The following is a 16,562-nucleotide window of genomic DNA, read 5'->3' as shown; positions in this document are numbered from 1 at the left end:
TATAAGTAATGAAAGTTCCTAACAGACTCCATCACCTTCCAAATCAGATACTTTCTTTCACTCGTATGCTCTGTTTGGAGAAATTTGATGTTCTTGTAGCTTTTCCAAGGGGAAAGTTGGGGAGGAGTGCAGGGAAAGGAGCTTGGCTGGAGTCACCCCCCCATGAGTGAGCTTACTGGTGAGCCCATTGGCAACAGCATGGCCTACTGCTCTCTGTGTACACAGATGTACACATGCACACCAGAGCTGAATAGAATTAAAATAATTGTAAGTAGTTTGCAATATTCATGAATAATTCTCAAATGAAGCTGGGAGGAGAAAAGCCTTAAGAGGTGACACGTTAACACAGTGTATTGGTTGTTAATATACAGATGGTAGCAAATGTACAGAAGGAATAAGCAAAGGAAAACTCACCAGTGGTGGTGCCTTGGCTGAAGAAGCTGGGGCAGTCCTCATTGGTGAGCGATCTCCAAGAGATGCTGTTTCAGTGGGAGTCAGCCCTTAAATGAGGTCTCAGAGGGGATGGAGTCGAGCTCCAGCCCTTCTGGGAGCACAGCTCCATCACTCTCACCTGTGCTCCCACAGCTGACCCCACACCTGCCTCAGCTGATTAATCAGAGGTTCAGGCTGTGATTACCAATCTCCCATACACACAGTATGCAGTGAGCAGGAATAAAACCCAATTTCTGATTTCTGTATGATGTCAGCTAGTAAAGGAATAGATATAACTGAGATGCTCAGGGTCTGGGAGAGCAAAGAGCCAAGAACCAGCCTGAGAAAAGTGTCCTGGAAAGAAGCAGGACAGCCCAGGAAGAGGCATTACTGTGAGCTGGTCTTTATCAGTGCTAACAAAGACTTTCTCAAATTAACAGGGGCATTGGGAGCCCTAATGAATTGACTCAGGGACCGGCTCTTGTCAGACTACATACATTTGACAAGCTTCCATCAAGAAAATGTTATCAATCTTAAAGCTGGCCCTGCGAATAGCTTGGATATATTTCCTTGTGCTAATTGCTTTTTAATAGCTTGTTGTGTAAGTGCGAGCTCATTAGGAGTCATGTGGCTTTGTGAAAACACATTTGAAATAATCCTACAGGTGATAAACGGTTTTGGGGAATAAAGGAATTTTTAGCAGAGTGGTTTTTCTGCTTATGCTGGTGATCTAAAGCCCCACAACAAGCGACATCACAGAGGCAGGCCATTACTTTGCATTAGAAGTACAGAAATAATTCATTCTGTGTAAGCCATCTAGGTAGCTTTGGACATTTTGTTGGTGCTGTGCTCTGATTTAAAAGCAGTTCAGCTGTTTATGGTGTTGGCTGCTTTCCTTTCTCTCTTAACTCGTTATTCTCTAATTCATTCATTCTAATTCTTCATTTCAGCCTGTTACTGGAGTTGGTGGCAGCAGTCACGATCCCATACCGGACTACCCCTTCAGAGACAGACAGCAGGACACACTGCAAAATGGGACCGCACATGGTAAAGCAAAGACAGACAGACCTGCTTTCCAAGAGCACGACAGTAGGTCTAACTTCAGGTCATGCACCTCCAAAACAGGGACGTAGAAATAGCAAATGCCCGTTCAAACCCACCATGGAGTTTACCACTCCGTCCAGCTCACACCAAAACCACACTACCTCACTGTTTTCTTCCTTTCCCAAACTCACTCACAGCAGAAGCTCAGCACAACCTGAATTCTGGGACCCAAAAACAACCACTACCTTTGCTGCTGGAAGAACCCAGCCAGCTCTTGGTGGTCACCAATACATGCATTCCCTTCGTTGCATGTTCCCTGCCTTCTGCAGAGGCACTGAGCGTACTTTGCTTTCTCCCTGGATTCAACGTGAGTCAAACAGGCAACATCTGGCAAATGTTTTCACCAGAACTTTAAGCAACTCCCACTTCCATGCTTTTAAAATCATATTCATGCCTCTAAGCCACCGGTGACTCAGACCATAGTGAGGACATTGAAACCTTTTCATAAGAACCAGGTAATGCTCGCTCTTGTTCCACTCGACACAAGTATATAGTTATGCAGTGTAACATAAATCACAGCTTCACTCCTGAAGGCATGCTGGAAGGAGATCAGCTTTCCCACGGGCACATTACCAGTCTGTTCTACATTTCTCATTCCCTTTCATGAATTGCCAGTTCCAAAAAATAAAAGTGAAGAGAGAAAAAAGGAAGGTGCCTCCATAATGCACTGTTCAAGCCCGTTGAGTTTAATGAGAAGTGTTTCAGGCTCTTCAAATGGCTCCACCTGTGGTAACAAAGCAGCCAATATTCAGAACCTTCTGCCAAGTTCCAATGGGTTGTCAACTGGGTGAGCAGTGCTGCGTGGCCTCCTGTTGCACCACAAGCCAGGTAACCTGAAACTTCTCAGCTGAATGCTCGGTGCCCATTAAGCCCTAGTTCTAATCAGTAACATACAGAGGGAAGCAATAAGAAGCTAGACAGAGTACACTGAAAGCCTTCTTGCTCGGAATGAAAAGAGCTTTCCAAAGAAGCCTTCACAGTGAGGAAGATGACATGAGGTCTCTGTCTCCAAAGTGGAGTCTGTTTGCTTAGTCCTCTGAAAGCCTGACAGCTTCAGTTTAAACGAACATAAACCTCCATGCAGCCTTTAAAATGGACAAATTAGACTTTGGACTTGACTACTACAGGATCACCTACAGGTCTGGGCCCTGATCTGCAGCCCCTGCTCTGCCAGTATCTCTTGGCAAATGCTTTGCATGTTATCCTTGTTGCCAGTAGTAGGAGCCATCTCCAATCTGTTCAGCAGTGAGAATGGCTGTTGGCTGTGAAATGTGTGATTTGTAGTCTGTGGGTGAAATTCAGCCTTGCGATCTTTCCTTTTACTTACTGGGCAGAGCTGCACATCACTGGAGAAAGCAGCACAGGAGGAATCATGGCAGAGCTATGGGATCCCAGTCACAGTGCCAACACTGATGCCAATTCTGCTTTCTATCCTCCCATTCGTGCCCATATCCATTCACCAACCTTCAGACTCCTAACACAACCCTCACAGTTATACATCTTCCCACCTCTCCTGGTTGACGAGTCACAAACTGGGCTCTGTGACCTTTCTCCTTGCCATTCTCTGTAAGTTCTCTGACTCCAGCACTTCCCTTTTAAGATGTGAAGGAGCAGAACCCAGCAGCACCCAAGATGTGAGTGCCACACTTGCTCACAATGACGAGCTCTGTTTCTTTCACCGTTCCTTTCTGAAACCTTCATATCTTCCCTCTTGCTGTTTTGACTAGTGCTGAGGGTTGAGCTGACATTCGCACGGATCTATCTGTTATAAATAACTTGAAGATCTCATTCCTGAGCTGGTAACAACCAGCTCAGAACTCAAAAGACACCCGATATGGAAAAGGTTGAGTGCCACTCAGAGCTTCCTTATTTTTGTCATAGAAAATGGGTACTAGATTATAAGCAACAAGAACAGCAACTTTCTTCTCCCAGCCTGGAGTTAAGAACTGCATCTTGTTTAACACAGGACAGAATTATTAACACCCTGCATTGGAAGAGACCCATAAGGATTAATGAGTCCAACTCCTGGTTTGGTGGGGGGAAAATCAGTTGGTGTCAGGCTGAACGAAGCCAGGAATGAACCAAGGTATGGTCAGGCAGTGCAGGAAGAGCTACCACCACCACAGTGTATCACAAGTTGTGCATCGTTCTGGGCAGCAGTTCTGCTGTGAAGAAGACTTTGATGACAGAGTGGCCTTCTGTGCTATTTAAGGAATGAGCTACCTTGACAGGCAGAGAATCCACGCACTGACTTTGAGGACACATCTGGATTTTACTGAGATCTTTTCAGCACACTACGCTCTACATTCTATTTGGATCCATGAACTGTTGAGCCAAGCAAACACATTGGAGAACTGTGCCCTTTTCCTGCCGAGAGGAGTGAAGAGTATCTTAATGCTCAGAGGAAATTATTTTTCTTGTTGACAACAAGCAGGAAAACCTGACACCAGCTGCTCCTTTCTGTGCAATTACCCATAGAAATCTGGATTGTTTTGCCTCCTCCATGAATGGATAGGAGAGATCACTGACACAAACCATTCATCTTATCATGCTGTATTATCATAGAGCTACAGAATGGCCTAAGTTGGAAGGGATCTTAATGATCATCCAGTTCCAACTCATGCTGTGAGCTGGGTGCCCCCCAGCTGAGGCTGCCCAGGGCCCATCCATGGCCTGGGACACCTGCAGGGATGGGGCACCCACAGCTCTGGGCAGCACTGCCATGGACTCACCACCCTCCTGCATGAGAATCCAACCTGAGCCATCCGTTCAGTCAGAACATCTCAAAGTTTATGGGTTTCCAAAATAATTCTCCTTTGAAAATACGCCATTTAATACTTAGACTAAAATTCAGTTTTCCCACAGAAAATACAAGGAGAAAACCAGATTGTTGAGTGCCATTTTGGCACACGTATCTTTGGTCAGCAAAGGGGCAACATCTTGATATGATCTTTAGTTACTGCCTCAGATTCAGTGCAGCAGGTCTGAAATTCCCTCCATGTCCCACATGGGGCTGTGATCACACTCACATCTGAACTCACAGCTGTTTCATTGCTGAGTTTGACTAGACTGGAAATAGGCAAGAAGAAAATAGGAGCGGGTCGTGAAATGATTTTTTTGTTGGTGCTGTGAAAGTGGAAAACAGCCATTACATACATAAAAGCCAAACATAAAATCATGAAATCAGGACTGAAAGCTTAGCAAATAAGTTGATTTTTGCATTCTCAGTGTGTATGCAGGAAAATAACGGCGGAGGATTGGGAGGGGACCTGTTTGTATAACTTTTATGATTATCTGAGACCATTTCCCTGCTTGGCAACCCTTCTGAGAACCACTTACTTCATACACAATTCCACACACACACAAAAATAAACCCGAGATAGAAGAAATCTCAGCCAGAGCAGTAGGAAAACGCGCCCAAACAGCAAAGCAAAGCAGCAAAATGCTCTGCAAAAAGGTTGGGAGGAGGACTGTGCAAGCCTCCCTGTGCGGCAGCTCCAGCCCAGGCTAAGGAAGGTGCTACAGCAGAAAGCAAACCACGTGCCAGCGTTGTTTTGTTCATCTGAAATTGCTTGACACACATTTCAACAAGGTATTGATTGATCTCAGCAGGGTTGGATTTAAGGAACATCACAAAGGCAGCACTTACCCTCAAGAGCCAGCAACAAAAATCAGAGCTGCGCACGCGCAGTGTTTGTTTTTTTCCCCTGCAACCAAAGCTTCCTGGTAGAACAAGAGGTTGGTCAAAGGAATACAACGCACTCTGGGTGCTCTGCTGGGAAGAAGGCAAGGTGGCAAAGCCCTCCTCTGCCTGCTGGGAGATGGGTGAACACTGGCATTGCACTTCCTATCCTGCTCAAGGCAAATGCTGGAAGTACAGAGGCAGCAGAAGCTGCGTGTTTTGGTGTTTGCAATGACACAATGCAGCGCTGTCTAACAATTGTTCTTTTTTATGTTATCACTTCTGATGGCTTTAAAACGATGGCTTTTCACACCCTTTGCTGCTCACAGCTGCTGGGATGTACAGCCAAAGGCTTTAGATGGGGACAATTGGCTTTTCAACAGCCAGAGCCACAGCATTTACTCACAGCATGTGTAACCTGTGACTGCAGTACTGCTGGAAGAGGTCATTCATCATAGCAAAAACGTACATACACACACACAGCACGCTTGCAATGATTCCCAATTATCCACACCACGGACAACCTGGAATCAGGAGCCTGATGTCTCTTTGTTCCTAGGGAACATCATCTCTGGTTTCATTAGGATGAGAGTTTTGCTCTGAAGTAAATCAGATGCAATTAATAAAACAGATGGGGAAAGGAAGACGCACACGCCAGCATTAAATCCATGCCGTCTATGCTAAGAGCTCTTGGTGCAAGGAAAGCTGCTAAGTGTGGGGATGTGAAGGGCTAGTGAAGGGTTAATGAAGGCAGGCAGGGGTGAAGGCTGGGAATACAATAGGCTGGGCTGGTCCAGGGCTCAGGGAAATGGTTCTTTCAGCAGGAAGGAGTTTGCTTCTGATGCTGCCAAAGCAGTGACAGCCTGGGGTGTGTGCCAGAGCCACGTGAGCTTCACAACTGAGTTCTGCTCCGGGCTAAACCTGCCTGACCTCTGCACATCTTAGAGACATTGCAGCACTGCAGCCACTCGAATTCCTTCCTAAAATCCTGGGCTGTTCCAGTGCTCCTAAGGCTGATAGGCATGTACTGTTGGGTGTTTAACAGGTGACACTGAGAGAGGTGGCTTCAGGAGCTTTTGAGCCAGTGCCACCAGAGCAGCAGGCAGATGACCTCATTCATTAGCCCCCACAGGGACATCGCTTACACTTCCACCGCCCGCTGGGGCTGCAGCCTGTCCCTCCTGTGCCACCTCACCTGGGATGGGGACAGCAAATCCTTCGTCCCTCGGCACCACAAACCTGCTCAGATTCTATGGGGTTTGTTCTCAGGAAGCGTGAAAGCTGGAGAACGCATCGAAACCGAGAGTCATCCTAATTTAATTAAAAGTTTATCTTGCTGATCTGATCACATTCTAAGAACAACCGCCAGTTCTGCCTGTGTGATAAGATGGTTACAGGGATTTCAGAAGTCGTGCTCCCTTGGTACCTTATTACACATTGAGGCAGTGCTCCGGGAGACCTTAAATTTCTGTTTGCTGCACAGACATACAGAAAGAGTCATAGAATCATAGACTAGCTTGGGTTGGAAAGGACCCCAAGGGTCATGAATCTCCAACCCCCCTGCTGCAAAAAGGGCCTTCAACCTCCACATTTAATACCAGCCCAGGCTGCCCATTGCCCCATCCAACCTGGCCTTGAACACCTCCAGGGATGGACGGGGCATCCACAGCCTCTCTGTGCAGCTGTTCCAGCACCTCACTGCTCTCATAGTAAAGAACTTCCCCCTGACATCCAACCTAAATCTTCCCTCCTTCAACTTAAAACCATTTCCCCTTCCCCTGCTGTTATCTGCCCTTTCAAAGAGTTGACTCTTTTCTGCTGATTCCTCACACACCCAGATACGAGATCATAAGAATCTCCAAACCATTAAGGTTGGAAAAGACCACTAACATGACCTGGTCCAACCCCAACCCACCCCACCAGGCCCCATAACCACATCCCTCAGTGTCACATCTCCACGGTTCTTGAATACCTCCAAGAAATGGTGTAAGGGAAATAAGAGAAGTAGCAGAGCTATGAGAAGCACACCCAGACACACGTTCTGCCACAGGGGACCAACATATGGACCAGAACCCCAAGGAGATCCCCAGGTCCATTGGGATAAGAAGAGCACGTTTGTCCCTTGTATAGGGCTGCAAAGCAAAGCCAGCGAGGCAAGTGCTGCAGGCCTCTGCAATCTAAGAGAAGCATCGTCTCTGCAGAGCTCCTCGTGGACAATGAGGGGAAGACATGAAAAGATTGCTAATTAAAACCATTAACTGATTTACTTCTCCCCTGAGCCGTGCAGAAATAACTTCCCAAAGCAATAGCCAAAGCTCCTGCCTTTGCATTGCTGTATTTTAGCAATTACAGTGAAGAAGCAGGCAATCTTAGCACAATTCAGCACGCGCCTTTCATCTAGCAGCACAGCTAATTACTTCGACAGCATCTGCTCGTGGGATTATGTTACATGACGAGTGTCTCGCAGACTGATTTCTGACAGAGGGGTGCTCACCAGAATGCTTTGCCTTTCCAAATGTGGCCCCATCACCCTAAAAACTGTACCTCGCTTTGAGCAAGGGCTGTTACCCACCACTATAGATAGAAAAAAACTCGCACATTTTCTAGATAGGAACACAGGAAATACATCAAGCTTAGGTACCCTACCCCATTCCAAAGAGGAGAGAGACTTATGAATCATAGAGTTCATCATACTGCAAAGAATGTCACCTTTTTATTGTCAGAGATATTTTAAGTCAGATCTCAAAGTCTGTAAATGTCTTATTCATACTGAAAGCAACCGAGACTCCATCATGCAGCCGCCCCCAGTGACCTCAGATGAAGATATAATATTACTGCCTCTCCAAATCCAATTGGATTGTCATTACAGCCAAAAGAGCCTCCTATTTGGTAAATATAAAGCATTTGGCTTGAAACACCTTGACTTTGTTCTTTGCCATTGTAGACTATTTTCAATCAACATCTAAATTAACGCCTTTCTTATCGTTATGATCCAGCAATTCAAGAGATTCTAAAATCTAATTCCAGCCATTAGGGCCTGAGCCCATCTCCAATATTATGGCTTTCCACTTCTGACTTCCACTTCAGTAATAGTTTGCTTCAAATTTATGGATCTATTTGTGTTTGGTCTTATTTTCCATTAGCTGGACCTTCTTCCCACTCTTTACTTTGTCACTTATTATCAAGAAACATTTTCAGCCCTGCAGCAACAGAGGCTTTGAACCTCCAGCTCCAGGTCTTCAGGTTACAACACCCTGTACGAACCCCAGTTAAAGTTCTCATAACCAAATATTTTATTCATCCTCACAGGGGAAGTTCTGCCAACTGACTTTCATATCACAGATTCTTCAGTATTGATTATTTTGGATGTAATTACTACGCTGGTTTGGGTTTTCTACTCTGCAGGAGCATCACATTCATTCCAATGAGCACCACTGAACATTCACTGCTTGGGTGGTTACACCGCTTGGCTCCAAACAGGTCAATGGTTGGATTTGATGATCTTTGTGTTCTTTTCCAACCTTAATGAATCTATGATTCTATGGAGTGCCCTTGAGGTAAGGCATGCAACAACTGCTTGTGACAATGCTGTCCCAGCCCAGGGCCACCTGGGGAAGTGCTCAGTTTTGTGGTACCAGCAGCAAAGTGTCTGATGCTGGGGCACTTTGTTAAGGGGGGGGGGTAACTGTAGGCAGCAGCAGTTATCAAACAGGCAGAAAAAAGCCCAGGTGGAAGTGGAGAGCGGATTAGATTTTTTTTCTAGTGCATTTTAATGGACTCTAATCAGCCACTCCATGTTGATTACCATAAACCTTTTGCGTCTACGCTTCATATGCAAGTATGCATGACGGTGATTGATACAGGCTTTTAACTCGCCTAATTTAATTCCTCTACAGCAATCAGCAACCAGCTCTTTCTACAGCAATCAGACCGGCCCATACAGAGATGGGAAGAGTTTGGATGGGCTCTATCCTTCCATACCCCTCCCTGCCCAGGTCCTGTCACACACAGCCCTCATCGTCATTGGCCACAGCCAGAAGGAACCCAGTGACACCCAGCACGAAGAGAAGGGCTGTCAGAGAACTAAGTGATTATCCCTCAGAATATGGATCATGGGAAACCAGGGAGATCCACAGGAAGGCAGCAGAGAGAACAATTCACTGCTGCAAGGGAGGAAAACGTGCTCAAGAATGAGTTGCAAAGTTAACTAAACAACAACACATTCCCTTTCTGCAGAACTCCAGTGCACCTTTCTGAACGAACCAGCAATTCCTGAAGGACTTCATCATCGCTTGGTTCTACAAATATAATACATTCCACTTTAGCTCCGAAACTGCCCTTGGGATTCGAGTACTTCTGAATGTCGGTAGGAAGAAGAGCTGCAGTCTATTGAAGGCTATTTGAGTAAGTACAGGAGTGTTTCTGACTTCAGCAGAGTTTTACACGCAGCCCGCAATAGGGATGTGGCACCAGAAATATCCAAGGATGCAGCTGATAGGTAGCAGGAAGAAGCCAGCATTGGGGAAAGGATGTATTATGACCCAGCATACAAGCCTGTTTTGTGACAGCATGAACCCACACACCAGCTAGACACAAATCCTATACTATGCTACTTATAGTCCTGCTGTTTCCTTACACCAATGGTACACGTGCTCCCATGCACTGGCATCTGAGGTGCATGGGTTTATTTCTATGGAAGATCACTGTTCCCAAAAGCCCTGAAATCCAGCACCTACGTGCAGCCTGTCTGCCTCCGTGACAGCTCTTTTCAGATTCCTCTCCCCTAAAAAGCATCAATTTATTTCATTTGTCTTTTCATTGCTCTGTCACTCCCAAAAGTTGGAAGGGATTGAAGCACGCGGGGAGAGCTGACGGACTGACAGCAACATGCTGTACTAATCATCCCCTGGGCAAGCAGCCTTCGGGGGAAAAACATCTAAACTCGCTCAGCAAGAGTAGAAAAACCATGCAAATCATTCTTACATTATTACTTTTTTCCCCATCTCACTTCTGCATTCTGCTCTGAAAATGGCAGCCCTTCCATTGGCGCTGTGAAATCTGTGTATCATTCTGGCTTATCTCCCTTCTCAGCACTGAGACATCAAACAACTGAAGGCATCTCTCCATCTCACCAATTTCACATGTATTTAATACCTCCATTGGCTTTCTTGGCTTGTTCTAGACTTCTGTCGTAAGCTTGGCCAACAACTTGCACCCTGATACATCTTAACTGTGAGCAAATCTACTGGGTTACTCAATTGTTTGTTCTAATTACCACCTCATAGCGTCACATGTTACTCAGCAGTGATGCTAACAGCAGATTTCCATACAGCACTGAAGCCTACATCAAAACTACCAGCTCTACAGACCCCGTGCATCTGCAGCATCACAGCAACCAGGGCACCCGGCAGGGCCACTCTGGGCTCACCCTGTCACAGCTGATGGACATCTGGGCACCTGCCATGGTCCTCTGCAGCCCTTCAGTTGCATTTTTAACAAGGTTAGGGTGCTTTTTTAAGCTTTTCTTTTGCATAAAAAGGTCATTTTTTTTCCTTATAAACACGTCTGTTTGCTGTTAACAGTTGCCAACACTTTTTGTCTGCTTGTTTTTGCCTGTGAGTGATGGAATGTCCTTTTTCCCATTCTTCCCTCTTGTTCTTTTTCTTTTTTAAACCTCAATGAAATATTCCTAATTTTTGTCTGCTGAAAACCAGGATTTGGAGGCAGGTCACTGTGTTGATTACTATCCCAAAATGAACATTTGTTAGGGAAAAAGAAACAGATCATCACCACGAGGCCTGTTTTAAACCAACCCTAGCCCTTTTTCCTGTCCTGTGATCCTTTAGAAGGCTGTAACAGCAGCAGCTGAAATCCTGAAGTCCAGGGGTATTTGCAGCAAGGCAGCTCACACCAGCAGACAATAATGGTGCAAGATGTGAAATCCTCCTGTGGTTTGGCAGCATCCCGAAACTGCACACGGAGGGTTTGCCATCATCATATTCACCTCTTTGTGGGGAGAAGTGGAGAAACCTCTTGTACAGGGAGAAACGGCATGAGGTATTTATAACAACTGCAGGACTTTGCAGGAAGAAATCCTTCTCTACACAAAACCACCTTTGCAGAGAGAAAAGCTCCAGCCAGAGGCACACTCTGCTCACTCTGACACAGCCTCGTTCCTTGCCTTCCCTCCCACACCACTGCCTGCCAAGCATCTCCATACCCTGCCCTGTGCCATCGAGGTTCCCACACATTTTCTCCTTCATTTCACTCTATTAAAGCACTAATTGATTGACCAGATCATGAAAGCCCAGATCTCTCCCCCGGGATGCTGTTGCATTTGCAGTGACAACTGAAAACAGATTACGGATGGGCAGTTCCCAGCAAGTCATTAAGCATCAGCAGCCGTGCTGGGAGGACGAGACCTTCGTGTCCCATCCCAGCACGTCTCCCTGCTCTGCCATGTTTGCAGCCAGCTTCCTGCACTCCCTCCCCAGCCAATGCTAGATGCAATCCTGCACTGCTGCATGTGGCCCTTGTTTTGCTTTTGCAGCATGCACAGAATAAAATGCTCAAGATGGAGCAAGTGCTGTGCTCTCTCTGGGCTGTCCCTGGCTAGCTCTCATTCCTTGTATGGGTGGGGGGGGGCTTTGCTCACCCGCCAGAGTTCATAGAAAACTGAAGAAAAGATTTTCCCAAGCCTAGAAATCATGAGGACCTGTCTCTCCTCCTCCAGCCCTCCAAAACTGCAAGACAGTTCTACAGTGGAAAACCAAGGAGATCTCCAAGCAGTATCTTCTCCCAGCCAGAAGCATCATGTTGGTATTCTGGTCATCCTGCTCCTGAAAAGCAGACTTATTTATCCCAAAACAAGCAGCCTCCTTCTGAGAGCCAGTAAATTATACAGGGTGATATCAAAGGCGATGAGCGGATGATACAGTGCCGGCCCCGAGCACAAGACAAAGCTTCTGGATATCCTTGCTGGGGTGATGTGTCAGCACCAGCTGAAATGATGCTCCCTGTAGCTTCCATGTGCACGCAGCATAGGAAGACAGAAACAAATTGCAGGCAGCAGTTTGCTTCTTAAATGATCCCTGTGCAAAGTATTGACTCTATAAAACAACCTCATCATTGCTGCTGGGGACAGAGTTTGTTCTGCAAGCAATGCAAATGCAGCCCCGTTCTTTAACCATTCAGGCTTGTTCTGCCTTCAAAATGCATTTTAGCCAAGTCAGAGAGCTTTATTTTAATTAAAAGCCTCAAATTCAAGATTATTATTACTCTTGCTCCTGTTGCTTACCCCCTAAGACTGTACATCCACTACACTATGCACTGTGCAAACTATTTCACACCTGCTCCTTGAGGTCGTGGAACCATAGCATCATTAAGGTAGGAAAAGATCTCTACGACCACTAAGTCCAACCCCACCATGGCCATAACCACGTCCCTCAGTGCCACATCTCCATGGTTCTAGAGCACCTCTAGGGATGGTGACCCTCCTCCCTGGGCAGCTGTGCCACTGCAGCACCACTCCTTCTGAGGAAATAGCTTCCCTAAAATCCAATCTGAGCAAAGACCTCAAAGACATTCAGCAGGTTTTTGTACTCATAAAACAAAAAATCTAGGCAAAAACTGTAACTGAATACGAACATTCAGTTCTTGCCCTCTCTTTTTATCCCTCTTTCTGAGAATGGCAGGACACGGTGGACTGATTTGGATTTTGTTTGCCCCAAAAAAGAGCTAATATTTACCAGCAGCAATGTTTGCACTTCCCGTAATGCTCTTGATCTAAAGTGCTTTGCAGACCTGAATGGTCACGCACTGGAAACCCATCTGTACAAAACACAGCCCTCAGAGCACACAGCTGGAACTGCTCTCAAATATTCCCTGAGCCCTGGGAAAACAAATTCTCGTGCCCCAAAATTAATCAAGTAGTGTCTCTGTGAGCATGCAATGGCAACCACATCACTGCATGTCAATGCCTATGCATCATCAACAACCGGCTTCAAGGCACCAAGCGTGAAGTCCAGCAGGAGCAGCTTAGAGAGGGTGGCAAAGCAAGGGATGCTTAACCAATACAGAGGGCTAAAAATGGAGAGGGAAGGGGATAGATGCTCTGCAAGGTGTGCCCATGATTCGGTCAGGCTCCTCTGTCCAAGGGCACATTGCTGCCTCACAGACACCTTGGTGCTCAGCAGGTGCCCAGGTCCTTTTCTACCCTTTTAGGAAAAGCTGCTTCCAATGGCAGCTCAAGATGTCAGCATATGGGTACATCCTAGTTCTCATCACCAACAGTCAGCATGAGGATAAGAAAAGCATTCTGAAACAGCACCTGGGGATGCTCTATGCAGAACAGTGCTTTGTGCATGCTTCATCTCACTCAGGAAAGACAGACTTCGTGCGATAAGAGGAAGTCAATGTTTCCTCAGCTCTCCTGATATCATGGGTCTATATTGACTTGGCCTGAAACAGTGTTTGCAGGGATGATTACCCCCTCCCTCCCTGTAAACAGCTGCCAGCCAGGCTGAGGGACCCAGAGAGCCATTCTAACTGGAGCAGAACTGATCGCTGCTACCTGAGAAAGCAGGAGTTATCTACCTCTAACAGACTGACATGACTCAATTTAAAGTCCCCATAGGAAATCACAGAAGGCGAATACATCCAAGAGACCCTCCATGTCCTCCTCCTCCACCTCCCTCTAACACAAGTCTCAGCCCAATCCTGCTTCTCCTTGGCCGACCATCACTCTGTGGGCAACACTTGCATTAGGATGGACGCACCATTCCTTTATTATTTCAAGCCTCTTCCATGCATTCTCTCCTCCTCCCTCCCATTCTTCCACCACTTCTACCTGCTCCCTGTCTCACAGTGAGGGAGTCCAAAGTAACATCTACACAAGCACTCACTTTTAGGAAAACACCCCGTGCTCTCTAACAAATCACTTCTGCAAACTAATGATAGTCGGATAAAGTTGCACTGTAAAAAGTCAGCACTTACCTGCCAGAATATGCTGTCTATTGTGTTTCCCAGGAAGCCATCTCTGCCTTCCGATGATACCAGCTTAGGTCCCAGAATAGTCATAAATTCATCAAAATCAACCTGGCCATCCCCTGGAATGAAAGAAAACGATCAGTGTTTTCACCCAAATACCACTTAGTACCAATGTCCAACAGGCTGCCCTGGATCTGCAGCACATCGTGAACCCATATGAGCACGGTGGCTTCATCAACTTCATGGTGTGTGCAGACCCAAATTTGCTCTTATGCCAGTGAACGGCCCACACTGCAGCACACCCACACCTGAAGACAGGAACAGGTGATGCACAGATAGAGATGAACAGACCATTCTCCAGCCCTGCTGAGTTTACAAGCAAGTCACATCTCAAAACCCCACCGTTTCCACCATTAGCGCTACCAGGACTCTTCCTTTAAAGAGCTGCTAAAGAGCCAGGTCTCTGTAAAGCTTTTACAAGGCCAACCCCATCCTCCAGAGGAAGGGAGTGAACGCAGAGGGAAGAGCCAGACTATTACAAATCCACCAGGCATTTCATTTCAGCTTTCCATCAGCATCCGTCTCTTAAAAGCCCTGTGTGCTCAGCATGCAGAGCAGGCAGAGGAGACACAGCTTCATTGCCATTAGTGGGGAGAGGAGACTGCTCCTGCCATTAATGAACTGAGCCTATGCAGTCCCAAGCCCCGGCAGTACATTGTATGTTTTGTAAATGAGGCATGTGGCTGCCTGAAGTATGGCCAAGCGTTATATCAAATATAGCTTTTCCCTTGTAGAACTTCTGTGGTGCTTAATGAAAATAGCAAAAAGAGGAAAGAAAGAGGAAATAAAGGGATATTTGTGCCTGTTGAAGCTAATAGAGCAGCTCAGTGCCCATACACCTCTTGGTTTCTCCATCTCTCTCTGGATATATCCTTCCATGTACCATTAGACCAGTTGATCATAGAATGCCCTGGGTTGAAAAGGACCTCAAAGATCATCCAGTCCCAACCCCCTGCTGTGTGCAGGGTCACCAACCAGCAACCAGAGCCACATCCAGCCTGGCCTTGAATGCCTGCAGGGATGGGGCATCCACAGCCTCCTTGGGCAGCCTGTTCCAGTGAGGCAGATACAGGTGCATAAAGATACGGGCAGATTTATGAGCTCACCTTCAAGTCTGGAAGCAGAACCACCAACCACAGGACTTCTCGGGGTTGTTTTAACTTAAATTCAGCTGAAACTGACTGGATCCACCTCTCCATGGAGCTACCGTTCCAAATTACCAGGTGTGAAACGTGTCTAAAACCATCAGACCAAAGCAGATCGATGCGAGGGCTACTATTAAAATGTCACTATTGACTGCAGCACCTGCAGCAGCCCCGTGTGACAGCCTCAGCGCCTGCACCGCACGCTGCTCGCTATCAGTCCCTTTTATTATATTTCATATGCTTGATCTGAGCAGACGCGCCGCTGATTGAAATCTCTCCGCATCCTTATCTTCGCAGAAACACAAAGTGAAAATAAGCACAGTCAAAGCGCTCCTTTGCCAGAACAAGGATATCTACACACTGAAAGGCTCTGCCCGTAATTGCTCTTGTCTCCACAAAAATACCCAGCAATGGGGGCTATGAGGGAAAAAAAAACAGCAGGGATTCAGAATAGCTTTGATCCTCTAACACTCAAGAAGACCCCATCCAACTGCTGGAGCTCTAGGGCTCTGCAGGGCTGAACTCTGCATGATGGAGCTCATTTCTGGAGCAGGTTATTAAGCAGGAAAGGAAAGAGGTTGGGACCCCATCACTTGGAAAGGCATTCCTTAAAACATTTATGGGCTCTGGGAAGCTGCGCTCCTTCTGCTTTCCCCATGGGAGACATCAGTTTATGACATCAAGTCGGATTGCATCAGTCACAGCACGGTGGATCAGTTTGGGGAAGGTAATGCAAGGTGACAGTGGGTTCGGGGCAATTTGCATTGCAGTGCATCACTTCAAGGCAAAGGCAGTAAGAACAACGTATGCTACGATGCAAATTGGGTTGAAGAAATTAGCCAGATTAGCAAGAAAACAATTTGCATTTTGAAGAGATCCCATTACCTGCCCGTGCATATATTAGGTCTATCCATACCTGACCCCAAAACATTGAGCGATTCAGTTGGAGCTTTCTACAATGTCACTTCATGCACAGAGGACAGGGAGTCCTACACGTGACTCAGAGGAAGCAGGTGCCAGGTCTGCAGCTGGCTCAGAACAAGGCTCTGGGTAAACCCTTGCTCATGACTTCCCTGTGCCTTTGCCAGCGTTCATAACTAACTTCATGGGGTTTAATTATCAGCTTAATTATAGCACTTGCCATGGCCTCA

General features: G+C 46.6%; 1 protein-coding gene across 3 annotated transcripts in view; it reads right to left on the bottom strand.

The window, feature by feature from the left end:
- CALN1 (calneuron 1) overlaps positions 1-16,562 on the bottom strand; it is a 94,857-nt gene that overhangs the window by 19,523 nt on the left and 58,772 nt on the right. For all 3 annotated transcript variants that reach the window (XM_072353965.1, XM_072353967.1, XM_072353968.1), the window contains one exon: positions 14,213-14,325. In XM_072353965.1, the coding sequence (XP_072210066.1) occupies positions 14,213-14,325 (113 nt within the window). The remainder of the gene's footprint in view (positions 1-14,212; positions 14,326-16,562) is intronic.

Source organism: Excalfactoria chinensis, chromosome 19 (genome assembly GCF_039878825.1).
Source record: "Excalfactoria chinensis isolate bCotChi1 chromosome 19, bCotChi1.hap2, whole genome shotgun sequence".
Taxonomy (NCBI): Eukaryota; Metazoa; Chordata; class Aves; order Galliformes; family Phasianidae; genus Excalfactoria; species Excalfactoria chinensis.
Note: the sequence above shows the minus strand (reverse complement) of the source record. Positions and strands in the feature narration are given on the sequence as shown.